The following is a 26,253-nucleotide window of genomic DNA, read 5'->3' as shown; positions in this document are numbered from 1 at the left end:
TTTTCTGGTTCTTCAGTCCTCAAAACCTTCATTATCAGCCATTGACCATCACAGCTGCGAGGCAGCTGAGAGACGGTCAGTCTTCCATTTCTTTTTTCCAGAATAATTTTAAGTGGCAAAATTAATCTATCTCCAATTGAGATTTCTTTTTCTGCTACTGCAAATAACATCCAACTATTGGCTTCTGACGTATTTGTACTAGCAGCTTTGTCTTAACATTTACCCAACATGACATAGTACATGTTTGTTTATCTAGTCTATCTGCACATTTCTTAGGTCACCTTTCTAAAAGTCAGGTCTGTTGAGGTATAATTTACATTCAATCAAATTCACCTTGGGAAGGTTTCTAGTTCTATGAGTTTTGGTGAACATTTATAGCCACGTGACCACAAACTGCACTTGAGATATAGATAATTTCCATTACCTTAAAATGTTCCCTCACACCCCTTAGTAGTCAACCTCCCCCCCACATCACCTGAGCTGATTTCTGTCCTTAGGGCACTTTTCAATTCCTACTCTGTAATCTCATGATTCATCCTGAGATAAACCTAGCAGGTGGGAACCTGGTTTATATCCCTGCATTACCCAGTGGGCTACCTGGCACCTAAAAGGGGGTCAGTGAACAGGTGCTGAATACGTAAATGCATCTCTTGTTTTTTAGATTTTTCCAAATCATATCAAACATCTGATTTCCAGGAAGTGCCATTTGAAAAGGGCTATTTATGGTGGGAAAAGCCTTCTCCTAGAGTCTTAATTTATACAATCTTTTAAAAAATGGGCCATAGTGATTTACAACTTCAGAGATTTTGCTGAGCACAGCAAACATTTCCCTAGACTTAGGGCTTACAACTTTGTCTGCTAACTAGCGGGTGCACCTCTAACCTCTCTCAGCCTGGACAAATAGACAGAAATAGACGCTGGGACCACATACAGGTGCTTTTCTCTCCCGCCTCTGCTCTCTATCTCTGATCTCTCCACCTGCACATAGCATGGCCCCAGCGTCTCACCCAGAGCTTCCCTGAACAAGTTCTGTGAGATTCCAGACCAAGTTCATGAACAATTCCAGGGGTGGAATCAACATCTGCTTGAACTTTCCTCATCATGCAGGTGTGGCCCTGTGTAAACCCACCTACATCTGGCTCATCAGTCCAGCTTAGATCCGATTGGTCGTCTTCTATAATATCTCAGTGTGAATCAGAAAATGAACATTCTCAGAGTGATTACAAGAGGCAGCGACCAAAATGCCCCCTTGCCCCACCAGTTCTATGAAATGGCCTCGTCCTCAAAGAAAATTGCCCTTTCTTGAAAAGTGTGGGTACTTCCTTCTAGACTGTCCTACTATTCCCAAGTAGATGGCTGCCTATGAACTCTCTGGGGGCTTGCAGTCCCCTGCTGTGACTTCTGCCCAGCGGGCAAAGCCCAAACAGCACAGGCACTGCAAAAAAAACCTCATTTTGCCTTTAGGGATGTAGCACCTCGCTTCCAAGATGAAGACTTGATGCTGGGATCAAATTGCATCCAAACAAAACCTCATTCCCTGTCTTCCTCTTTTGTCACCACACTTGTGCCCTGTGGCTTCCCCAGAGTGGCTCTGGTAGGAGACAATTGCTCAGCGTAAACCTGCACCAGGGGCCAAATGTTTCAAGGTGTGAACTCCTTGGTACAATGGTGGGTTCTGTTATGTGCTGCTAAATAAACAAAACACCAGAAAGATTTTAATTTTGGATACATGGAGTAATTTTGTAGTTCATAACTCTGTGGACAAACCATTGCTCAAACAAGGGGATCCAAAGAAATTCTTTCTACAGTAAGGATGAGAGGATTGGGGATGGGTAAGCTTCAGAAAAAGAGAAAAAGAAAAAAGGAGAAAGAAAAAAAGTGGAGTCTAAGTAGAGGAGGGCTTGTATTCTTCATGAAGACCTTCTAAACCTGCGGCTATCAAACTTCTGTTTCAGGACTGCCATGGTAAAACAAACAAACAAAAAACCATATTTTACTTTATCATGCGCGCACACACAGATGAATAATGGAAATCAATTTAAAGTAAATTAGGAAAGAAAACGTTGTACAGCTAGCTATAAGAGCACACTTGGGTTTCTGTCCTAGTCTGTGTGTGCACTGGGGGGGGAGGGTGCTTCCAGCCCGGCAGAAGCCCACCCTCGGGCTGCGTCTCCCTCCCGCGCGGTGGGTGGGTGGGCGCCCCGGGCGCACCAGCCCGCGGAGCCCCGCAGGTCGCCCTGCTCCCGGCTGGCGCGGAGGGGGAGGCGGGCGCGGGCGGCGGCGGGGTGGGGAGGGCGAGGGCGGCGGCTCCCGCGGCGGCGACGGCTCGGACACGGAGCGGGATGGACGCGCAGGAGTGCGGGGCGGCCGCGGCGCCCGAGCCCCCCGCCCGCGGCTGCGTGGCCTCCTGGGGGGACATGGTCCAGCGGAACCTGCGGTGAGTAGCGCCCGGCCCACCCCCAGCAGGTCCCTCCCCGGCCGGGGATGGCGCGGGGACGCAGACAGGCTGTGGCCCCCTTCCGCCCAGCCGGAGGCCGGGCACTTTGGCTACTGGGGGACCTCGGCAGCCCCCAGAGCCCTCCGGACTCGGAGGCTCTGTGGTTGGCCTTGTCCTCTGCCTCAACCTCGGCCAGACTCCCGGCTTTGGTTTTTCCGGGAACTTAGAACTTTGGTAGGGGCTTCTGAACCAGAGATTCCAGAAAGGTGGTTCAGGTTCCTATACCAATCTCTCTTATCTAACCATTTTACTAATATAAATGATTCTTGTAATAGTGACTACTAGTAATTACAATATGTTGTAATGTTGGATGGCATCTTCTTGGGTCAATGGCTTATCTGTGCGAGTGGAAAAAGGAGCAGAAAGTCCCTGCCTGGTTCCCTGCGTGCGACCTCCGCAGCGTGTGTGTAAGGGGCGCCTCCGCTGTGCTAGAGAGGGACAGTACCTGGACACCGCACTTGGCATTGCCTGCGCCATGTTCTTACGTTGTTTAAACCTGAAATGTCTGTATATTGGGGGTGTTTTTTGGGTTCTGTTTTTTACCTTCTTGCTCCCATGAATCCTGTGTTTAAACAGTACTTTTAAGTTACCTGTATCGGTCAGAAGCATATTGCCAGTCCTGTTTATACTTAAGCCAGGAGAGCCGAGACCCAGGACACTTCGGTATTTTGTTTTGTTGATGTGGGAAGGTATTGACATTTTTGTTTGCCTTTTAGCTTTCTATTCTTTTTGTTTAATTTGTGCTGATTACAGAATATTCAAGAATCACGTCTAGACACAGAAGACCTCACTTTGGAATGCCCAGAGAGGAGGACAAACAGGGATCTTTTCTCTTCTATTCCTTTCTGTTCTCCGAGCGGCAGTGCGGAGCCCACACCTCCCTGTTGTGTGTAGCATCTACACACCAGGCAGAATGTCCTGCACTTGCCAAACCTCACATTCACAGGACTTCCCTCCTAGACGTGGTTCTGGGGACGTGGGTATCTACCAGTTCTCTCTTTTGTGTTCTCTATAGAGTTGATGGCTGATTACTTAACATTTATTTGGCAGTAAAGGGCATTTATTAGATAGAGAATCAAAGCTGCAGCTTACACTCTTAGAGAACACCACTTTGTTGATAATGGAGTGGGAGATGGGGAGTTGGGGACCATCTATTACTTGCCTTACTAATTAGTAAAACAACAACAACAACAACAAACCAGTCTGAATAGAGGCTTCCCAGAAGAGCAAAACACTTGTGAGCAGATTATTGATCTAATGTAAGATGTGCTGAGACTGAGGCATAGACCTATTTCCAGCATCCGGAGTCCTCTTGTTTCCTGGGGCCAGGTTAGTTTCGATGAGCAAACCCTCATGGAGAGTTTGTTATGTGCCTGGCACTGCTCATGACACTGGATCCATTGTGATGTGTTGTGAGACTCAAGGTGAACATTTAATCATATATTTTCAGTGATTAAATATATGCCTTGGGAATCTATTTATTTATGTTACAAAAACTTCACCAGATAGAGGTAGTGCTCAAGGTGGGTGGGCCCAGGAGAGTAAGTCTCCACTTGCAACTGGTTTTCTTTAAATTAAAAAAAATAGAAAACGTGCCCAGGAAAGAAATTGGGGGAAACTAAAGGTCTATTTTCCTCCTTATTTCCCCCTATTTTACTCCGAGTTGTCACAGTCCTAGACAGTGCTTAGACAACCTCCTGATAAACGTATTCATTCTTTCCACAGTTTTGGTTCTTTACTATTCCATTAATAGGTCTTGGGCACCCAGTGGTAATGTGGAACTCATATTAATTCATTTTCAATTGTTAAGTCAAAAAAGATAGTGGAGCCCTCCCTCTTTCCCCCAAAGCTACTAATAAATGTTGCTTCCTTGTCCCTTACAAAAGAAACACACTTTTTTTCCCCAGTTTTCAACCTGTGGGTCAACAAATATTTCCTGAGCTCAGCCCTGTGCTAGACAGAGTAGAATGTAAAAGAAGTAGTATATGCCATGATGTCCTTGTCACCTGGGGCCTGGCATAGAGTGGGAAAGATAGGACTAATAATGAGAAAACTATCAGAGAGAAATTCAAGGTCAAACCAAAGTCAAATTATGATTACACAATTATAATTGTATAATTTGTGGGGTAAGGGGTGAAAAGGGAGGAAAGGTCACTGTGGGAATGTTTTTCCAGAAAGGCTGTGACAAAAAAGAGATACTTGAGTGGGTGTGAAGGAAGGGAAGGATTTGGTTGGGAGCATGTCACCTGGTGCTTGGTGATCAACACATGTTGGCTGAATGCATTGGCACATAGTTGGATGTGCAACATGTCTTAATATTTGGAATAATTATCTTGCTAAATGTAATTAGATTTGGGCTTCTGAAAATTGAGTTGCAGATATCTCTGAGCATGAATGATTCGCCTTGTAGCAACTCAGACTCCACCAAGTTTCACCAGTAAGAATCATGCGGTTAGGCTCTGCGGTCCCTGTGGGACACTGTGCAGTTACAGCCGCAGCTGATCAAAGGGCAGGCAGAGGACACCAAAGCACCAAGGTGGCCATTTGATGTGGCTAGCCGTTAGCGAGGACTGGGTTGAAATTGCACCCTCCGCTCAAATAAGGTCTATTAGCTACTGGTGACTTTTGATCCCCTACTGATATAGGGGAAGTCAAATTGACAACCCCCTAGTTAAAAGAAGTGGCTTTGCATTATTGATGCTCCAAAGGATCTGGTCACTCTGTTCTCTTCCCGCAGCGCTTCCCACAGAAGTGCCTCGAGCTATTTGAGAGAAGGGTTCTGTATGAATTATTCCTTAAAAACAGAAACATATTTCCCTGTGTTGCCTCTGCTTCCCAAGCAGACCTTCAAAAGATAACTTAGCGGGAGACTACCCTGCCTACCTTCAAAAGACAGCTTAGCGGGAGGCTGACAGGCAGGGAAGCAGTGGGCACGGGGAGTCCGGGAAAAGACGCAGGAACCAGCTGGAAGGAGGCACTGCAATTCAGACTTGTGTTCAGCTCTGTCCGTTCTGGCTTCATCTGTGGCTCAAAGTGGCTTCTCTGGGTTTTGATTTCTTTCTTACCTCTAAAATCAGAACAACAGTGTTCTCTCCTTCCTGCTGCCTTCCTGGGGTTTATTTTAAAGTATTATGAAACAATCATTTTCATTTCTTTCTTGCTGATTTTGTGAGTAGGCAATTGTCCACGTAGGTTGTATTGGAAGAGTCATCCATTACCCTTAGCTCACATATCTTTTCCACTTCTTGCAGAACTGCTGGAAATTCATCAGAGATTCATTATCTTCTCCCTTCGTGTCGCTTCCAAACATATATATGTGCTCTGATTTTTAAGTTATTAACACTTGAGGGAGAATTCATTTTTTGGGGAGGTCTTTCATTGGTGACTTTGTTATCAAAGAGCTCCTGAGCACACTCAGCAGGAAGGGAGAAGGAGGGCAAGGAAGGGACCCCAACCGGGCAAGGGTATAGAAGGGGATCTTAAAACAAGACTCTCTGAGAGCAGCATTTTGCCAGAGGCCAGCCTTGTTCCTGGGGTTCATTTTTGCTTTCATGGGAGGCAGATAGAACTCACCAGGACTGTGACAACTCGTTGGAGATCACTGTAGGGTCCTGGGGTCGGACAGACCCGGGTACACGTGGCTCTGCCATTCTTTGGCTTGTGACCTTGGAGAGGTTACTTAACTTTCCAGTCTCCCCATTTGGAAAGCAAAGGTAATAATTATCTTCCGAAATGCCTTCAGTGTAGCCGAGAAATCAGGGCAGGGGAGACAATTCATCAGAAGTAACTTCTAGCCCTCCAACCTGATGGTTTGATTTCACTGAGCAGTCTGAACATGGACCACTCACGCTAGGGAAAGGAATTTAATTAACAGATGATGTGGACAAAAACTGGAAGCAGGAGATGATGACATTGATGTATATTCCTGGTCTCTCAAAGGTAGGAGACACTCTTGACCTTCATGAGAGATATGGCTCAAGACAGAGGTGGCATTAGTGACCCCTCACGGACAAATCATCACTTGTCTGCTGACGCTCCCGCTTTGGGTGGTTTGTGTCCCAGGGAACAGGATAAGCAAGCCGTGCGCACCCCCATCCCACGCCCTGGCCACGCTCAGCCCTGCCCCGCACAGGTCTCTCTTCTGCAGGGATCTCTCCTCGGAAGTGGGGGGTCTTCTCCCCGGCTCATTTCTTCCTGAGACCCAGCCAAAAGAGAGGGGACCTGATGATTATTTGCTCACTGCCTTAGACTAATAATAATAGCTAACATTATGTGTGGAATTTTGATGCAGTTAAAAACTGTGGCAACTGTTTTGAAAGTGTCTGAATCCTGTTGGCTGATGGCTTTGGGGTCCAGCCTCGGCCTCCTCTGGGGCTACACTAAGGGAATGAGCCCAGGTCTGGTGCATCCGTCGGTCCTTCCCCAGTCCCTGTCGGGCTCTGGCTTTTTCAGTGACTGGTTGGGGTCCAGCCTTGCTGCTTTCCTTGCCTGGTTCCCCCTCAGTGCCCAGTCCTGACCAGCCCTGTAGATAATTGCATGTAGTTGTGTAAAGGATTTTGCTTAAATGCCAAGTTACCTGGAATTCTCAGCATTAGTCACTGAAATTTGATTGGGACCTCAAGGGGAAAAACCAACTAAGACAAAACTTGGACTGATTCTGAAAACCTTATCTGTTTCCCAATGTCTTGCAGATCTCTTCCACACGCCTGTTCAACACTCGGAAGAAAAATTGCTGCTCTGTATGACAGTTTTACTAGTAAATCGTTAAAAGAACACATTTTCCCTCCTCTGATGGAGATGCTAATTTATTTTAATTTTTGTAAGTATATACCTTGCCTATGTAATTTTTCCCAAATAAAGAACTCACTGCCCGTAAAGTTGTGACATAATGAAAAAGACATGTCAGTTATACAATTGTGGCTAGACTTAAATGGTCTGAAACCTATTTAATATTGACTTTGAATTAGAGCATGAATCCTTGCAAACTGTTGGGAATAGAGACAGACACATGGCCTCGTGGGTGGGGTTTCTATTCAGGGCTGTCTTCAAATTAGCTGTTAATATGGATACCTAATGGCTTACTGTAGTCTCTTCCTCTTCTTACCTGCATCTCTTAAAGGAAAAATGAGAGAGAGAGAGAGAGACAGAGAGAGAGAGAGAGGGAGAGAGAGAGAAAGAAGTGCTGATATAAGGAATCTATTTTCCTGTGTTTTTCCACCGTGGGCTGCTGGTGTGACACAGTCCTTCTATTAATAGTTCTTACCTGCTTGCCTCCTGGTGTAAATCGATCCTAGACATTTCATGGCTTATGACTAATGATTAGGTTTCACTTAAGTATCAGAATACTCATTATTTTCTTCTAGGCCCTCTTACCTTTTTAGGGAAACTGTCTTCTTTGCTTTTAGCTTGAGACAAGGATAAGGATTGAATAAACTCTATTCCTCTGTTATGGGCTACCACATTGGTGCTATTTTAAAATCTAGCTTTATGTTTTGTTTTTGTTTTTGCAATTCTTCTGCAGGCTAGTCCTACTTGATAAAATAAAATGCTTTGCTAGGAGTTTAGTGTAGTAGCTTGCAACACAGAAACCTGTTTACCTACAAAGGCTTATTTCTTTTTTTTTTTATTATTGTGATTAAAAGACATGGAATTTGATTCTGGGAGTTGATAATTTCTACTTTTCAGTCAAAGCCCCATGCCTTGTGGATTTAAAGAAACCAGAGTCAAAGATTCCTCACACAGTAAACTTCTACATCAGAGCTGAACCTGGGGTGATGCTGGGAGTCTGGTGAGTGCATTGATTGGACGCTGGGTTGCTCGGTGGGGCAGGTTTTCCTGTTAGAAGCGCACAGAAGAGCAGAGCTGTGCTATCTGCTCGTGGAGAGGTTGGTGCTCCTGGAGGCATCTGGGAGTTGTTCCAGACACTATCCCCTTATATTGAAATTTGACCTGCTTGATTTTGTTTTCCAGGAATTTTACTTTGGAGTGTGCAGTCTTTTAGATATTGCCCTTTGCTTCAGGCCCCACCCACCTGTCCTGCCTTCTTCCACAGCACCCTTTGCCATCCTGTTCTCTCCTCCAGACTCCCTGGCCCTCCTGGGACATGCTCTGTGTGCAACGGTTCCTTCTATTTCTCGGCTTCCTCCTGTCCCTCTTTTTGCCTGGCTAACTGCGTACTCACTCATCTTGGGGTCTCACTTTAACTGGTAATTTTCGGGGAAGACTTTCCCTACCTTCCCCCACCCCATTTTAGGGATGTGTTCTCATGGCCACTTGTGCATGTCCATTTTGGAATTTATTCCCACTGTAATTAAATAAATGTTTGTGTGATTATTTGGTTAATGTTTGTCTTCCTTACAAGACTATAGTTTCCACAGGTGACAGACTTTGTTGCTGAGTTTTCATGGCATAGCATGAAGCTTGGCACATAGAGGGCACTCAAAAATATTTGTCGAATGAAGTCATGAGCATTCTAGTTGTCTTTTTTTCTACACTAATCTCCGTATTTTCTTCTGTCTGGTTCTATACTACTACTTATATTTGATTGCCAGGTTTCCAGTGCCCCATTTTATATTTCATCTCCGAGTTTAAACTTTTGATCATAAAATGTTTAGGAACCATTGTGGGTACACATAATTTCTTCCTGCTCTGCGGGGTACAGGTCACCTAAGAGTGTTGGAGTTTAGAAATCTCTTTATTCTTTGCTTTTGCCCCGTCGCTCCTTGGTTCAGTGAGTCAGCTGTCCTCATCCAGACCGGCTCATCCAGAGGGCGGTGGTGACTCTATTCTTGGGACAGAGGCCTGAGGATGATGGCAGACTTTCTGCCCCTAAATGATGGAGAGGACTGCAGGTTTGTCACCTCTTGGCTAGTTCTCCAAGTCCCATTGTAACATGTCATATGGCAATATTTGCATTTTCAGAGTCATTCGTTGGTTTAACAAGATGGAGGAACTGGAGCTCACACGGGTGTTTAAAATCACAAGGTCATTTCATTTTGTTTCTTTTCTTTCTTTTTTTTTTTTTGAGTTAAAACAACAACAAACATTTATTATCTATCACATAGTTTCTATGGGTAAGGAATTCAGGAGAGCTTAGCTGAGTTGTTCTGGCTCAGGGTCTCTCATGAGGTTGTAGTCAAGCTATCAGCCAGGGCTGCAGTCATCTGAAGGCTTGACTGGGGCTGGAGAATTCGCTCCTCAGGCGGCTCACATGCACGCCTGGCCAGTCGGTGCTGGCTGTCCACAGGAGGCCTCAGTTCCTCACCACGTGGATCTCTCCATAGGGCTGCTCAAGTGTCCTCATGCATGGTAGCGAGCCACTGCGAACATGGAAGTGACATGCCTCTCACCTGGTTTCTTTAGTAAAATAGCTTAGTTTTCTGTTCGGGTTCTTTTCTCCTACATAAACTCATTTTCCTTCAAATTCTTTCCTACTTGCCTCTTCAGCCAAACCAATGGCAGATGGCAAATGTCTATTATCTTTTACATGTTTCCAACTCTTTTTTGTTGTTGTTGTTTGTTTTGGTCATTTCAATGGACTGCACCTAAGAACTGCAGTCTTGGAAAATTAGTAGGTACAAAAGTCAGAAGAACTAAAACAGTAAATGGTTAAAAGGGATTGTCTCTGTGCATGCAGAGATGGTGTAGGGCAGTAATGGCTCTCATCATAAGATGTTTTGTGGTATTAGATTTTTATTTGTACCATAAGCGTATATTACTCAGATAAAAAATTATATACACACACACACACACACACACAAACAAAACATGAGGAGGGTTTCTGACTTTGGCAAGGATGATTCCTCTCCCTGCACATGTTTGTTTAAACCCTCCCTTGCTCTTCAGGCACGTGGTCCCCAGCTGCCGGGGGGAAGATGCCAAGGGGAAGGACCGTCGCTGGTATGAAGCAGCCCTTCGCGATGGGAACCCAATTATTGTTTATCTTCACGGCAGTGCACAGCACAGGTCAGTGGCTCTGCTTGGATTTTTTTTTTTTTTTTTGAGAGATTGAAAGCATTTCATCCCCATGGGGGAGTGAGGGGGCAGGGCTCAGTTTTCAGCTCTGCAGACATGCCTTCACCTACTTCTCTTCCTTTGTCAAAATCTGAGGGTGTTCTGGCAATAGCCTGTTCTTAAAAAGATTATTCTCTATGTAGAATAATGTGGATCCTTAACTGAGAAGGGGAAAGGAATAACTCTTCCAAAATCTGGATATTGATTTCAAAGACGGCAGTGGTTCCTCAGTCCCCGAGAGCGTGGGAAATAGATTGAACCCACGGATGACAGGAGGGGAACAGGGTGCATTATGGGGAACAGAGAGCAATTTCCGCATCAGTGGCTTTTTCTGAAAACATCAGTAGAGAGCGCTTTATTTAGAATTAGTTCTGTTAACCAAAAGTATGACTCCCTAAGAGAGATCACCTGGCATTCTGACCATAGGTACTGGGGACCATCTGACTAATTCCAGTCTAGAATATTCGTGCCTCAGCCCACTCTGTGTAGTCCCAACCTTGCTTTGTGACAAAGAATGTCTCCCAGAAGTCTGGCTGTCCTTTGATGCGCTGTCAGCCTTTCCCGGCCTGTGTAATTACGTTGGATGATGATTATCAGCGATGACTGCGCCTCTCAGCTTGGCGGAGGGGCAATGTGCCTCAGAATTTCACAGATCCCTCTCTGGAGGGACGCTTGCCAGTGTCCCCGCCCCCCGCTGTCCTTTCCTGTCAGGTGATGGCTTTCTCAAGACTCTTTTCTCGAGGGACTGTCTTGATGTGTCCATTCTGGAATCACACTGAACGAGATTTCCTGTGACATTCAACATTTTTCAACATTGTTTAACATTGTTCTCATTGTGTAAACTTGGGCGTGGTGTTACAATATACTTAGCTCGAGGAGCGAGGATTGTGTGGACCACTCAGCACATTTGCCCCTCTGTATAAATCTGCAATTGCCCTCAGTTAGTCCAGATTTCCTGGCTCTGGGGTTAGCCACAGCTGCTTCTTGTCCTCTGCCCAGAAGTGTCAGCTTGCTGTCAGTAGTACTGAGCTGAAAGTACTGAGTACTGAGCAGTACTCCTCAAATGGGAGGTTATAGGGAACCTTGGCACTGCATCAGAAACAGTGGTTTTAGGCCAGGTGCCGTGGCTCACACCTGCAATCCTAGCACTCTGGGAGGCTGAGGTGGGAAGATTGCTTGAGCTCAGGAGTTCGAGACCAGCCTGAGCAAAAGCGAGACCCTGTCTCTATTAAAAAATAGAAATATTAGCTGGCTGCTGTGGTGCGTGCTTGTAATCCTAGCTACTTGGGAGGCTGAGCTTGAGCCCAGGAGTTTGAGGTTGCAGTGAGCTATGATGACACCACTGCACTCTACCCAGGGCGACAGAGCAAGACTCTGTCTCAAAAATGAAAACAAAAAACCCACAGTGGTTCTAGACTTGAGATCCATGGAAGCCCCAGAGGGTCCATGAACTCCCTCTCCAAAACTGTACATAAAATTTGCTGCAAGAATACTTTTTTCTGGTAAATGGGTCCATAGCTTTAACTAGATATTCAAAAGGCTCCATGATCTACTAAAGTTTAACTTGGCTCTAAGACAAATTCAAATGGATTTTAAGAATTCTCTGCCTTTTGAATTATCTTTGACTCTCTTTTATTAATGTGGTTAATAGAGAGTAGACAGCATGATCATTTGGGGAAAAAAGTGTTTTCTGCACCTACAGGGTCATGAGGTTTCTCTCCTTGACTTCATCTTGCACTTCACCGCAGAGTGAAGGATGCAGGCAGATCTTAGTTTGGTGCAACTTGGCCACATCATCCCTTGTTTTGAAAAACCACTTTCTAAAACTTATTTTCCTTTAGTTTCTAAAAGTATTCTTAGAAACAAGTTTTGCTGTGTGGAAGTGCAAGGAGTTGGATTATTAGTAGTTCATCAGATGCTTACGTAGAGAAGCACTAAAAGACTGGACATCCAGTACTCACTTGGGGGAATGCCACAGCAACGGGGAGCCACCGATCATTCACCCTGACATCCGCGCCAGCTCTGACATCGAAAAACATTTCCCTTTCTCCTAGTTATTTATGTCTCTCACCCAAACAAGAAAGGTGTGAGATCAGATGCCAGCAGCATGAGTGACTTTTTATTGAATTTGTCATCGTAATTCTTAATTCTTGTTTGTTTGTTTTCCAAATCTCCTCTACAGGGCGGCTTCTCACAGACTTAGGCTGGCAAAGGTATGTCTAAAGAGGCCTCAAAGCACCAATTTTATAAGTCCCCATTAATTCTGTGTGATGGTCACAAGGTTTTCCTCAGGCTCTCAGTGTGGTTATCTCCTGAGAGGTCCCCAGCGCACTGGGCATGTGGATTGTGGTGTCTGGGGCTCAAAGTCCCACAAGTGGACTTCTCTTTTGTGTTGACCATGGGAGATCAAAACGGATGTGAACTTCTCAAAATATCTTCATGAACTTATTACTTCCATTGCCAGATGGAGGTGCAAACCCTTTTATTTGCTTTTTCTGAGGGCTGGGGGATGGATTGAGAGTATATTAAATGTGAAATGATATTTCCTTTTAAAAGAAGCATGTCTGCTTCTGAAAGTTATTCAACCCCTGGCTTCAGCCCCATATGAGGCTTCGTAGAGTGGCACAGTGGCAACACTTGGCTCCCCTCACTACCCTGCTGCATGACTCCAGTTTATGGGGTCATGCAGGGACAGCCCCTGCATTTCTAGGTGTGAGGAAGGTGGCAGGTTTTCCACTTAGCCATACCTGCCTCAGGACAGGTGAGGCAAGCTACCTGTTTCCCCGCTGCCACACTCCAGTTAGGTAATCTTGGTTGCAGGTGGCCAGCTGCTTTTCCAGTTGTCTCTCCTCCCACACGCTGGCTCCCACCTCAGAGTTCTTTCCTGATACAACAACCTTAGCAGGGCTTAGAATCCTGCCAGGCCCAGTGTCCCCAGTACCTTCTTCATCCTCCCTCCCGTGTGGGCAGGAAGCTCCTCTGCTGTCCTCCCCTCTTCACTGCCTCCACAGAGCCAACTCTTGCGGGGTAGTGGTGGGCTTGACGCAGTGCTGCCTGGGGAGGACCATGTCGATTCATTTTTAGGTTTGCTTTCTGCTCTGCACCCTGATCTTTGCACTTCCCACGTGGTGAAGCTGATGTTCGTGAGAATGTGTATTTTCTTCCCCTCCCACTCAGAGCTGAATCACATGACCTCATTTTCCTGGAAAGGAGCAGGGCTGTAGGTGTGAAAAACAACCAGGCAATCCGGATGGGTGGGAAGGACAGCGGCTGGTAGGGCAGGACACCCCCCAAGCGATCGTGGGCATGATGTGTGCCATCATCATTGCCCAACAGGACCAAACTGCCTGAGCCCTTCCTTTCCTCCAGGAGAGGTGATTTCTTTAAAAAAATAAATCTTTATTCTTAAATTCTCGTTCATGCACACATTCATCACTGCAAGCAGCTAGTATAGCTATTTTCATTTATTTGCATTCCTACCTAGTCTTTAAAGTTTTTGTTACTATGATTATACTTATAATTTTATGTTGTGCTCTTTTACTTAATACTGTTTTATAAACATTCTTCCATATTTTTACGTAGTCATCTTAGTTAAAACAATTTGACAGCTCTAAACTTCTCCATTGTATTTGTAAACAATTGCTTATTTAGCTATTCCACTGCTGTTGGATGTAAGAATTTTTTTTCTTCCCGAATTAACTTTAAATATTATTTTTACAGAAAACTGTAAGCATCTAGGTTTTTCTTCTTTTGTAATTTTTTCCCTAAAGATTAATTCTTCAGAGTAGGATTTGTTGCTGTTGTTGTTGAGCTGTACAGTCAAGTAGTCCTTCAATATGTGCCACAACAACACATGGATATCCCGGTCTTCCTGGATGCTTAGCTGTCATGCCTTGGCTAACTTTTTGGAGGGAATGTAGTTTGAATGGATATTTAAAAGTTCTATTTATTTCCTCATTATTAGTCTCAATTTGTATTTATAAGTTCCTAATGAGGTTTAGCACGCACATCTATACTGTAGTAGAGCAAGCACAGTATGTGATAGAGGCAGACCCACGTATGAAAGTTGGTTCTGTCTCTAGCCAACTGGGTGACCTTGAACAAGTTTAGACTCTTCAAGGCTCAGTTTCTTTATCTGTAAAATGGGGATAATATCTATTTTATAGTACTGTTGTGAGGATTAAATAAATTTTTTAAAGTGCTTGTATAGTAAAATTTTGTTCCATTTTCTCTCCCTTTTTATCATTGTGTTTCATTTCATGGGAAATTATGTTTTCATATTCTTTCCTCCTTTACCTACTAGGGGCTTGGGAGTGGCTTCATATATTAAAGTTATCTCTTAATTTTTGATTGAAATTAACTTTGTCTATTGATATTTCATATAAATAGCCTCCCATTATTTGATCGCCTCCACTACAACTGTGTAGAGTTCTTATTCTCAAGGGAATTCTTAAAAAAAGACATTTACTATGTAATCAGACATTTAGTATGTCATCTCATGTGATCTTCCAACAACCCCAATAGCTATTATTGTTTTTCACTTTTCAGAATAATATTTACGTATGTAAATGTTAAATAACGTGGCCAAGGGCCGGGGCTCGACCAGGCTGTGTGCCCGGCTCTGCCCTGCTGCGTCTTTCCCACCGAGCCTGGGCTTCTCCAGTTTGAAGTCAGACACCAGATTTCAAAAATACGTCTTTTCCCACCTGTGAAACCATCACAACTAGGGATGGACACGTGGAGGAGGAGCCTTTTCTGTTTACATCTTCTAATCAAAGTGATAACAGCTCCTTTGTTATCTAGGTGCTGAGCGATGGTGGCTTTCATGTCTTGTGTGTTGACTACAGAGGTATGTGTTAAGAACAGTACACAAAGATTTTTCAATAAGCAGGACGCTTTTGATGACCCCTCATTTTGGAGGCAGTGGTACTGTGTTTGCCTTTTCTTGCTGCCAGGATTTGGGGACTCTACAGGGAAGCCCACAGAGGAGGGACTGACTATGGATGCTATTTGTATCTATGAGTGGACCAAGGCAAGAAGTGGCACCACCCCTGTGTGTCTCTGGGGCCACTCTCTGGGTACAGGGTAAGTGAGATCTGAATATGGGTCCTTAGGTGGGTCTTTGGGGCTTTAGTGTCATAGCAAAGGCAGCAGTGAGTGGTGGGAGGAGCACTGAGCCAGGAGACAGGGACTCTTCTCTGGTCTCTCTCATACTCCAGAAGTAGCTAGAGATCTTGCCATCTCTGTATGCCTGTCTATAGAACAAGAGAGGGTCCTTTCAGCTTGGCTGTCTATGACATTGAAGTTCATTCTGGAACTCTCTGAGAGTTTTACAGAAAAGGATTCTTTTTTTTTTTTTTTTTTTTTTGAGACAGAGTCTCGCTTTGTCGCCCAGGCTAGAGTGAGTGCCGTGGCATCAGCCTAGCTCACAGCAACCTCAAACTCCTGGGCTTAAGCGATCCTACTGCCTCAGCCTCCCGAGTAGCTGGGACTACAGGCATGTGCCACCATGCCCGGCTAATTTTTTCTATATAGATTTTTAGCTGTCCAAATCATTTCTTTCTATTTTTGGTAGAGACGGGGTCTCACTCTTGCTCAGGCTGGTCTCGAACTCCTGACCTCGAGCGATCCACCCGCCTCGGCCTCCCAGAGTGCTAGGATTACAGGCGTGAGCCACCGCGCCCGGCCGAAAAGGATTCTTAATTTAGGGTCTGTGGAACCCCTTGAAATCCTGTGCACAATTTTATGTCTATATGCATTTTCTAACCAGAGAGCCTAGAGCTTTTATCAGATGCTTATACAGGATGTTGTATTTTCCACTATTCACTTGACTGTTAAGTCATTGCTTCATATTAATTTTCATTGCTTTACAGAGTTGCAACAAATGCTGCAAGAGTATTAGAAGAGAAAGGTAATAAAAATGCTTAAATGATATAATTTCTTGGCTTGAGTTGGAAAGATAAAAATAATTAACAGATTATTGTATACACTTTGAGCACACAGATACCTAAAGCATCCCAACTTTAGATGGCCTCTAACAGTGTAACAAATTTTCTTTTTCCTCTCCATTTAATATATTAAAAAATAACACCTGCTTTTTTAGGTTATGAAATTGAAAATAAATACTAAAGAAAGAGTTAAAATTACCTCTGAAAGAGCCGTCCTTGTGAAGTGATATTAATTTAAATTACAGGAGAGGAAAATAATACATTATGAAATATTAGGCAGGATTTGCTTTCTGCAGCCCTTCTTATAATAAGATTTATGTGGGGATTTCTCAAAGTGATCTGCTAACGGCTTGTATCAGAATCTATTGGGCATGCTTGTTAAAAACACAGCTTTCCTGGATCCTACCTGGTTGGATGAATTAGAATCTATGTGAACAGGGACATTTTTTTTAAGATCAAAAATTAGAATTTACCCCATATATAAAGATGCTAGACAAATAAAAATATTCATTATCCTAATGCTATACAGTTTAACAATTCCAAAGCCAATTATCTACTTTTTTTGGTTTTGTTTTTTTGCTCAATTTTTGTATGTCTAGTTATTTTTTATTAAATGCTAGACATTACTTATGGAAAATTATAGAGATGATATGAGGCTTGAGGTGACGTTATCTTCTTCCAGATATAATTTACCTTTTTCCTGAAAGGTAGTTATTATGGCAGGAACATATCAGTCTTTATGAGGGCTGGTCTGTTTCTAGTTCTCTGTACTTCTAAAGTGTAGTCCTTTAAGATGACAACCAAAAGCCTGAGAAATGTACTAGAGTCCTTTTCCTTGCCAGATCCTGAATTCCAATTTTTGTCCTTTTGATTCTGTGAAAATACTGAAGGCGTTGTCTAGTTTCTAATCCACTCAGCCACTACCGTTGCTTTCAGAGCTTCAACTGCTTTGAGGGGAAATTCGGCTCAAACTCCCTGGGTTTCTCTCTTTTGGTATTAGCTCTGCAAATTCCCACTGATCAGTAGCCCTCATATACCTTCAAACATATACAAATGCATACCCTACTCTCACATACATTTTCCAATTGTTCTCAGAGGGAGTATTCACCCAAACAACCTAGTCAGCCTTTGGCACATTCTTCACAATGGACTGCAGAACACTCTTCCTATAGTACTTTGCTTTCTTAAATTATCTAAGCCATGAAGACCTGGTTGTGTTCTTAGAAGAAGATAGTGGTTTTTCACTATCATGTACATAGAAATCTCTGGGGGTTGGGGGGAACCTGTTAAAATGCACATTCTCAGTCCCTAACCCCAAGATTCTGACTAATAAGTATGTGGGGGGGGGGGTCCATGAATTTACATTTTTTTTTTTTTGAGACAGGGTCTTGTTCTGTTTTTATGGCTAGAGTGCAGTGGCAGCATCATAGCTCACTGCAACCTCTAATGCCTGGTCTCAAATGATTCTCCTGCCTGAGCCTCCTGAGTAGCTGGGACTTCAGGCATGTGCCACCATGCCCGGCTAATTTTTAATTTTTTTGTAGAGACAGGGTTTCGCTATGTTTTTGCTCAGGCTGGTCTTGAATTCCTGGCCTCAAGTGATCCTCGCACCTTGGCCTACCCAGCCAGGAATTTACATTATTAATAAGCTTCATAAATAATTTTGATGCAGGTAGTTCATGGACAAGACCTTGAGGACCCCTTATCTAGGGAAAGTGGTATTTGAATAAGGGAGATATTGATTTTTTTAAAATTTTATTATTTTCAAGGATGCCCAGTTGATGCTATTGTCTTGGAAGCTCCATTTACCAACATGTGGACTGCAAGTATCAATTATCCCTTGTTAAAGGTGAGCCTCTGTTTCATCTTCACAAGGTATCAAAATGTAAGCTATTTCCACACATGCATGTTTATTAACTATCTTACTTTTCATAACTAGTTTTCTATGTTTCTAAATTATTCTAACCTGAGATAGTTTATTAACCAGTTCATAAAAGGAGATGCAAGGCTTTTGGATTTGGTGGTTCTTTTATTTTCTTCTAACAGATTGAGTGGCTTATCAAGAGTGAAAGCTATTTTTCTCATTAACTGTGTCTCTTATCTTTTGTAATTTTTTAATAGATAGACTTGCCTTAGGTTTATTATTATTATTATTCCCTTTTAAAGTGAAAACAAAGCTTTCATACATGATTTTTAGACCTATGAATGTCAGTCATATATCTTTCATGACTATCATAAGAAAGTTTCTAGAGAATTCAAGGAAGCTTCCAAATGCTTTTACACAGTATCCCAGATAAAGAAGACAATCTTGCCAAGAAAATAAAATGGAAAGAATTGGGCCACAAGATGTAGTCTTAAAAATCTGTTGTGTAGATTATGCTAATTTTACAATTTTATTCCATGCCTGATGTTCAATTGCTGATAGTTGTACATCCCTATAAATGTTAGCAAATGAGAGAGAGAGAGAGGTGTCTTAGAGGGGATAGATGACCCCAATTTTAAAATTATTTCATGCTATAAGGCATCTTAGGGGTACGTTAACTATCAACTTTGGGAATATTTTGTGCAACAAGCCATCACAGAACTTTCTGAAATTTGCTTAACTATTTTCAGGGAAAGTTAGCTTTGCTGACCTTTCCTCTTTGCAGATCTATTTTAAGGAATAAAATCTGAAATTCAGTCATACCAAGATGAAAATGACAGATAATAGTTTAAAGTGTACACCAGGAATATTTGCATGATAGATTCATTCCATGTTTAGCAAATATTTATGTTTATTGTATTTATGTTTATTGAGTATCTATTATGTGCCAGGAACTTTTCTAGGTTCTGAGGATAACACAGGGAATAAGAAAGTTGTGGGTCCTCCTTCTATGAAGTTTATATACTTGGTTGTGAAACAGATAGAAGATAAGTACATAATAAAAAAAAATCCAATAATGAGAAGTGCTGTGACAGCAATAAAATAAAGTGAGAGGGAATGACTGGCTGGTTATGGAAAACTTCTCTGAAGAACCGTCACTGAGCTGAGACCTGCATGAGAGGAAGAGAGCCACATGGGAACATCTGGAGGTCTCAGCCTTGGGAAAGCAAAGGCCTGGGCCTTGAGGTGGGATCAGGCCTGGCATGTTCCAGGACTTGAAGGCAGCAGGGCCTACAGGTGGACAGGAAAGGGCTTAGGGACAGGAGATAAGGCTGGAGACAGAGGCTGCCACTGGATTTTGTAGGGCCTCAACAGCTAAAGTGACATGTTTGGGTTCAATCCAAGTGCCTTTGGAGAATGCTAAGCAAAAAAGTGACATGATCTGATTTGCACGTTAAAACGATCACTCTGGTTTCCTGTGGGAACTGGATTACAGAAGGGTGAGGATGGAAGCAGGGAGCTATTTGGGATTGTTGGCATAATATATGCACGAGAAGGCTGGCTTAGGCTGGGTGATCATGGAGATGAGAGAAATGGATGGGTTTGGGATACAGTTTGGAGGTAGGGTCCAAGTTTGTGAGAAAGGTACTAAGTTGCTCAGGGTTTCTCTCTGTATTCCTTATTTTCAGTTGAAATGGGTGTTTTTAGGGCATATAAGCTAATTTATGTGTTGACTTAAAAGCAAATTTACCTAGCATTCTATTTACTGGAATTTGCTATTAAAGAAGAAATTCAGCATATTTAGAATGAGTGTTGTTATATTTTGAGTCCTGTGGTCATTAAAACCTAATGTGTCTTTGAAAGCATTGTAATATTAAATCATATTCATGAGTTTATAATGTTCAAATCCTCTAAAATCAATTATCTCTGTGTTGCATGCTTTCATCAGAATTTTAGACTAATCAGAATATTCTATTCCCCAACTAAACTAATTAGTTATGTTCACAGTAGAAGCAATTTTTAGATTATGCATACCACTGCTCCTTTATGAGTATGGAGAAGTAAGAGTTAATGGTGCCATTTGTATTTTAAAACAAGACAGGATGTAAAACCAAAATGTTAACAGTGATTATCTATGATGTCAGAATTATGTGTGACTTGTTTCTTCTATGTTTCTTGTTTTTTTCCCCAAATTCCCTACGTGCATCACTTTTTAAGATCATGGAAGTTTTTTTTTAAGTTTACTATATTTACAAAGTCACTATTCTCTATGTTACTATGGGTCATGGTGGGAGACTATAATAAATTAAATAGCTATGGGGCAAGGATTAATTTTTTTTTCTTTTTTAAAAATAGATTTACCAGAAACTTCCAGGATTTTTACGCATACTTATGGATGCCCTGAGAAAAGACAAAATAGTCTTCCCGAATGATGAAAAGTAAGCTAGTGATGAAAAGATGTGCATTATTACTGTATCTACAGGATTCTAGGGGTAACTTTGATGTGACTTACTGGATGGTGAGATGAGAAGTCTGAATATCATTCTTATTCTTCTTAGAATGTCATTCTATGGTTCTTAGATGGGCACTGGGATTTGGGGTATGGTATCTATGAATTTTTAGTATTTACTATTTTCCTCATGCCTTATTTGATGACTTCACCAATTCAGGACTCTCTCTAAACTCATACACAGCGTTGTATATTTATGGCCTATCAAGATCTTTGAAAGGTCCTCTAGGGTCCAGTCTAACAATGCTTGGGGGGTCTGACTTCTAGGCCAATTTCCATATAACAAAAAACCCATCTACCATCCAGCCCACTAGCCTGCCAGCAAATATGGCGACTAGAATTTGGCTAGTTAGTCTCTCACGGTTGGAGAATTTAAGAATGCTTCCAAACAGGCAGTTTTTGAAATATTTTTTTTGTATTTCAACGCACTTGGGGAAATCAAACCTTCTCAGGAGTAACAGGAAGTAACTGTGGCAGGGATGGATGGATATCAGCATTTAGGGGGGACAAGGAAGTATGCTGGAGAAAATTATTGGAGAGAGAGACAAGTCATTCTTCATGCCATAGCCCTTTTGAATTACCAAACTAGGAGGTTGAACAGGAAGCTAATTAAACCTGTTAATTGCATGTCCATCGTCTACATTTATGGGGAAAAGTAAATAAATTGCTACAAAAAGGTGTCTTTGATTCTGTGGTAGTTTTGTTATCCTGGGGTTTTTTAATTATTTTGTTATCTTTTATAGTCTTTTAATTAAAATAGTCCAGATATTACAAAATAAGGTGCAATAAGGAAAAATATAAGGTTCTTCTAACACTTTACAAATTCAGTGTTTTTCTTCTTCAGTATTTTCATAAATCATATAGAAGTAAATTAAATTAATTAAACAGTTAAATTGTATGAATAATCTCAGCACTTTGGGAGGCTGAGGCAGGAGGATCCCTGGAGGTCAGGAGTTCAAGACCAGCCTGGGCAACATGATGAGACCCCATCTCTACAAAAAAATTTAAAAATTAGCTGGGTGTGGTGGTGCGTACCTGTAGTCCCAGCTACTCAGGAGGCTGAGGCAGGAAGATCATTTGAGCCTGGTAGTTTGAGGCTGCAATGAGGTTGCACCACTGCACTCTAGCCTGGGCAACAGAGTAAGACCCTGTCTCTTAAAAAAAAAAACTATATGAATAAATAGAAGAGAGGGAAACTTTGCCTGGAGAAAAAAAATAACTATATGAAGTTTTTAAATATATGATGATATTATTTCCTGGAAGGAAGGAAAGAGCTTTTGCTTAGAAGAGGAGAAATCTCAATGCATAATTCTTGAATTGACTGCTTTTCTTCTACTTGTCCCTAGTGTTAAATTCCTGTCTTCTCCCCTTCTCATCTTACATGGAGAAGATGATGGTACAGTGCCTTTGGAGTGTGGAAAAAAGGTAAACTAAGAGCTCAGTGCTGACTGAAACATACTATACTTATTTCTCCATTTTTTTCATTTAGCCAAACTTTGATTAGAGCCTACAGGAAGGTCTCTGACATTATAGGAGATTCTCTACACCCCTAAAAAGTCTGCTGTTGTTTTATACAATGAGCATCGTGTTCTTGGCTACTAAGCTCAAAGTAGTGTTTGCAGCAGAGCCTGGTTCCTCCTCTGGGGTGTGTGGCTCTAGAAGTGTAGAGAAGGTCCCAGGCTGCTGTGGGAACCTCCACGCTGTCTCCACTGTAGTGGCTCTAAAACCGGGGGAGTAGTTCTTTTTCTTTTAAATAAACCTCCACTAGAGTGGATCCATAGCAATTCCTTGCCCCCTTGCCATGAGATATGGGCAGGGAAGGGTGATGTTTTTTCAGTATTCTATATTAGCTGTGCTGCCTTCAGTCCTTAGCTGTACAGGAAGCCAGCTGGGTAGGTGGAGAGTCCCCATGTCTCTGACTTAATGGGACAAACTCCCCAAGCTGGCTGTTTCAGTACATTTTTAGGACAACTGGACTAGAACATGCATAGCTTTGAATTGTCAGCCTTTGAGTCTCTGCCTTTCTGCCCTTGCAGCTCTACGAAATTGCATACAACGCATACAGAAACAAAGAGAGGGTCAAGATGGTTATCTTTCCTCCTGGCTTCAAACACAACCTCCTTTGTAAAAACCCCACACTATTAATAACTGTGAGGTAAGAGTTGCTTTGCTAAATGTGAGTATCTTCCCCTTAAAGGCAATTAGGGCTGCTCTAGGTAAACTAGACCATGAGGCAGGGAAAGTGCATGAGCTGATTGGGGTCCTTTTTCTGCAGAGATTTCCTGAGCAAGCAGTGGGCATGAGGTTCGAGAGCAGTGGAAATCCTCAGTGAAGACTTGGTCCAAACACCTCTTGTGATGTGCACCTTTTAATGTAAAATTCTACTGGGCTGTTTGGATGAACTGAAGCCATTGACATTTCTACAAGTCACTTGCCAATTTAATAAGAGAAAGCATGGATGCTAGGTGGTATGGAATGTTCTCATTTAGCCTATCATAATCTACTTTGTGAAACATGCTAAAACCTCACTGTGGAGAATCAGAATTTGATAAAATTTGGATCCCACCTAAAATTGTGTAGTTATCAAATATCTTGGGGATATTTGTGAATAAGGTGATTGCTATGGTCTGAATGTGTGTCCATCCCCAAAATTCATATGTTGAAACCCAGTCGCCAATGTGATGGTGCTAGGAGGTGGCACTGAGCTCTGAGGAATGGGATTAGTGCCCTTATGAAATGAGCCCAAAGGAGCTCTTTACCCCTCCCACCATTCCAAGACACAATGACGAGTTGCCATCTACGAACCAGAAAGTGACCCTCACAAGACACTGAATCTGCCAGCACCTTGATCTTGGACGTCTCAGCCTCCAAAACTGTGAGAAATAAATTTCTGTTGTTTATATGCCACCCAGTTCATGGCATTTTGTTTTAGTAGCCCAGACAGACTAAAACATTGGTCTTTAGTTTGGACTTAGGCAGCAGTGTAAGAAAGTTGTTCCCATGTAGTTAAATAATTCGTATTTTAGTTTAGTTCATTTAAATGGCATTAAAAAGTTCCAAGCAGTTTTCTAGCTTTCTGATTAGTTTTGGGGTAAGTCCTAGCAGTAGCAGTAGCATCAGTAGATCTGCTTTAAATTAAGTTTTGGCACTTATGTAGCCCTTGGAAATTGACACTTTATTTTTAGCCCTAATACAGCCATACATTTTCCCTCCCCATTCCCAGAGATACTTAACTAGATTATTGGCTAACAAAACAAAATCAATGAATGTAGTAAAAATGTTCAAGTTCAGTAAAAAGCTATGTTTTCTAGAGACATTTTATAATTCAATTTTCATTGACTTTGTGCACCCCATTGCTAGATTCATTGGATAAGGAAATCTTTATATCTGAAGGCTCCATGTTCCAGATGTCCCGGGCATATTCCTTAATTGTTCGGTCACTGGAGAATTTCCCCGAGGCAGCTATGTTTTTCAGTACCATCGTGTTCCAGGCCTTTGGATTCTGTAAACAACATATGAATATACAGCCCAGGGCTCGAGTGCCCAGCAAGCTTTATGAAAAACATCAGGCCAAGCACATCCAGGCACATTTCATGAGGAAAATTATAGGGATAAATTGTAGTGAATTATAAATACACTTGTAACTTTGTTGAGAGATAGGTAGGATAGACTATACTTTTCTCATATTTAGAGTATATTTCTCTTAGGAATGAAAAAATAAGTATTTTTCACTTTAAGAGAAACCATGGATGCAAATTCTCTAACTGGTAATTCCTGCTATGGTTAACTATGTTTTGGTATGTAAGCCACATTTCCCATTCTTTATTACAAATGAAGATACCTCCCTTTACCACAATAATATGAATAAATATTAGAGACTAACATTCATTGTCTGCTAGATGCCATGGCAAGAGACTTAGCCTGTGGCTCACAGAGTATTAAAAACACTGCTCTAGAATGTTGGCTGTAATGCAGGCAAACAATCCAATGAGAGGCTTTACTGATCTACTTAAGCTTTTTTTGTTCTTTCTAAAGGTACATGCCCCAGTAGGTTTACACTGAATCCCAAATACTCCACTAGGGTTTCAAAATAGGGTCAACTAAGGTTTTATCCTTAATAAAAATGTCATATCAAAGTCTTATAATTCCTATGTAAAAGAATGTGATAAGAAGCTATTTATTTTATAGTCTCATGATTTTGTAAAGAACTCCATAAGTTTATTGGAAATGACTAGAATATTATTCAAAGCTCTTAGCAATGCATCATAAGCATTTAAAAGAAAGACTAAAACTGCTACCATTCCTCAACGTACTGCAAAATAGAGTCTGAAATTAGTTTATTCAGACTTTGGAAACTTACTATAATGACAGAAGGATAAAAGCTTCCTCTTTTCATTTTCTTTAACTATTTGAATGGGTAACGAATAGACTTCCTAGCCATGTGGGTCATGTTTACTAAACTTAACAATACAATTATTGTTACGAGTAAAAAACTGCAATGTGCACTAATGAACTAGAAAGATTGAATCAAATGCTGGGCTTCGAGATGAGCATCCTTTAGATTTGGGCCATAATCTTAACAGAGGAGACCCACTTTACAAAATTGACATTTGCATTTGTCCGTGTCCTTGTTCACATTTTCCTTTTCTTCCCTGTTTTACTTATATTTCTTGAGGTGGCCAGTCTCTTTCCTCTTTTTTTTTTTTTTAAATTCAAGTATGAACCCTCTCCTCTTTCTACACATTTATATTCTATTTCATATAGCCCCACTCCATGAGTAGTGCAGGAGAGGTACTTATTTTGCAATTTTCAAAGAATAGGAGGTCAGTCCTTATCCCAGCAAACCAAGGCTCCTTCCAATTATCATAGCAGGTTTCTCAGACACTGGTGGTGACCCCCCCACTGCTGGGGAGAATTCCTCAGTGGGGGCTGGCATCTGTACTCCGACGAAGCTGCCTTGGTGATTCTGCTGTGCACCTCTGGTTAAGAACCCTGGCATTAAACAGGCTTCTTGCGGGAGGGGGAACCTTGGCTTTGTTCATGCTGTGTTCTCAGCGTCCAGAATGCTTCTTGGCATAAAGAAGACCCCGGAGGCCTCTCTGAGGCATTCTATTCTTAGCTTCTGGGACATGCCTGCTACATGGTAGATGCTCAATAATATTGAATTATGTGATTTTTTTTAACTTGGATATCAAAAAATTCACAAGTGCTGCTGAAATGTTAAATCCCAACCTTTGCCTAAACCTGGGAAAAGTCAAGTTTTGATCTGACTAACCTGGACATTTGCCTTACCTTTTTTAAATTGGTTAATGGAGCCTTGCTATTTAGATTTAATTTTCTAAAAACCCCAACTTTTAATTAACCATAGTAAACTGGTTTCCTTTAAAAATATAAACTTATAAACTTTAAACTTTACTTATAA

The 26,253-nt window shown here is 42.1% G+C and overlaps 2 protein-coding genes across 3 annotated transcripts in view; one reads left to right on the top strand and one right to left on the bottom strand.

The window, feature by feature from the left end:
• The first annotated feature begins 2,309 nt into the window (after positions 1-2,309).
• On the top strand, positions 2,310-23,736 carry ABHD12B (abhydrolase domain containing 12B). Of its 2 annotated transcripts, XM_045567408.1 has the most exons (13): positions 2,310-2,437; positions 7,189-7,316; positions 8,183-8,285; positions 10,343-10,462; positions 12,693-12,723; positions 15,314-15,359; positions 15,466-15,595; positions 16,384-16,421; positions 18,228-18,307; positions 20,678-20,760; positions 22,178-22,256; positions 22,868-22,986; positions 23,107-23,736. In XM_045567408.1, exons 1-13 carry the CDS (start codon positions 2,343-2,345, stop codon positions 23,132-23,134), a joined length of 1,080 nt encoding a protein of 359 aa, XP_045423364.1. In that variant the 5' UTR covers positions 2,310-2,342; the 3' UTR covers positions 23,135-23,736. The 2 variants fall into 2 exon arrangements, with proteins under 2 accessions (XP_045423364.1, XP_045423373.1); XM_045567417.1 differs by lacking the exon at positions 2,310-2,437 and having other exon boundaries at positions 7,191-7,236; positions 8,189-8,285.
• A 249-nt stretch (positions 23,737-23,985) lies between these two features.
• Positions 23,986-26,253, bottom strand: part of PYGL (glycogen phosphorylase L) — a 36,987-nt gene continuing 34,719 nt past the window's right edge. The window contains exon 20 of the mRNA XM_045567392.1: positions 23,986-24,333. Within this exon, the coding sequence (XP_045423348.1) occupies positions 24,157-24,333 (177 nt within the window). The 3' untranslated portion in view covers positions 23,986-24,156. The remainder of the gene's footprint in view (positions 24,334-26,253) is intronic.

This window comes from Lemur catta, chromosome 1 (assembly GCF_020740605.2).
Source record: "Lemur catta isolate mLemCat1 chromosome 1, mLemCat1.pri, whole genome shotgun sequence".
In the NCBI taxonomy this organism is placed as follows: domain Eukaryota; kingdom Metazoa; phylum Chordata; class Mammalia; order Primates; family Lemuridae; genus Lemur; species Lemur catta.
Note: the sequence above shows the minus strand (reverse complement) of the source record. Positions and strands in the feature narration are given on the sequence as shown.

Coding starts and splice junctions, on each gene's coding strand:
- ABHD12B (XM_045567408.1), top strand. CDS start 2,343: ATGGACGCGCAGGAGTGCGGGGCGGCCGCGGCGCCCGAGCCCCCCGCC. Junction 18,308..20,677: donor TCAATTATCCCTTGTTAAAG/GTGAGCCTCTGT, acceptor TTTTAAAAATAG/ATTTACCAGAAACTTCCAGG. Junction 22,987..23,106: donor ACACTATTAATAACTGTGAG/GTAAGAGTTGCT, acceptor CTTTTTCTGCAG/AGATTTCCTGAGCAAGCAGT.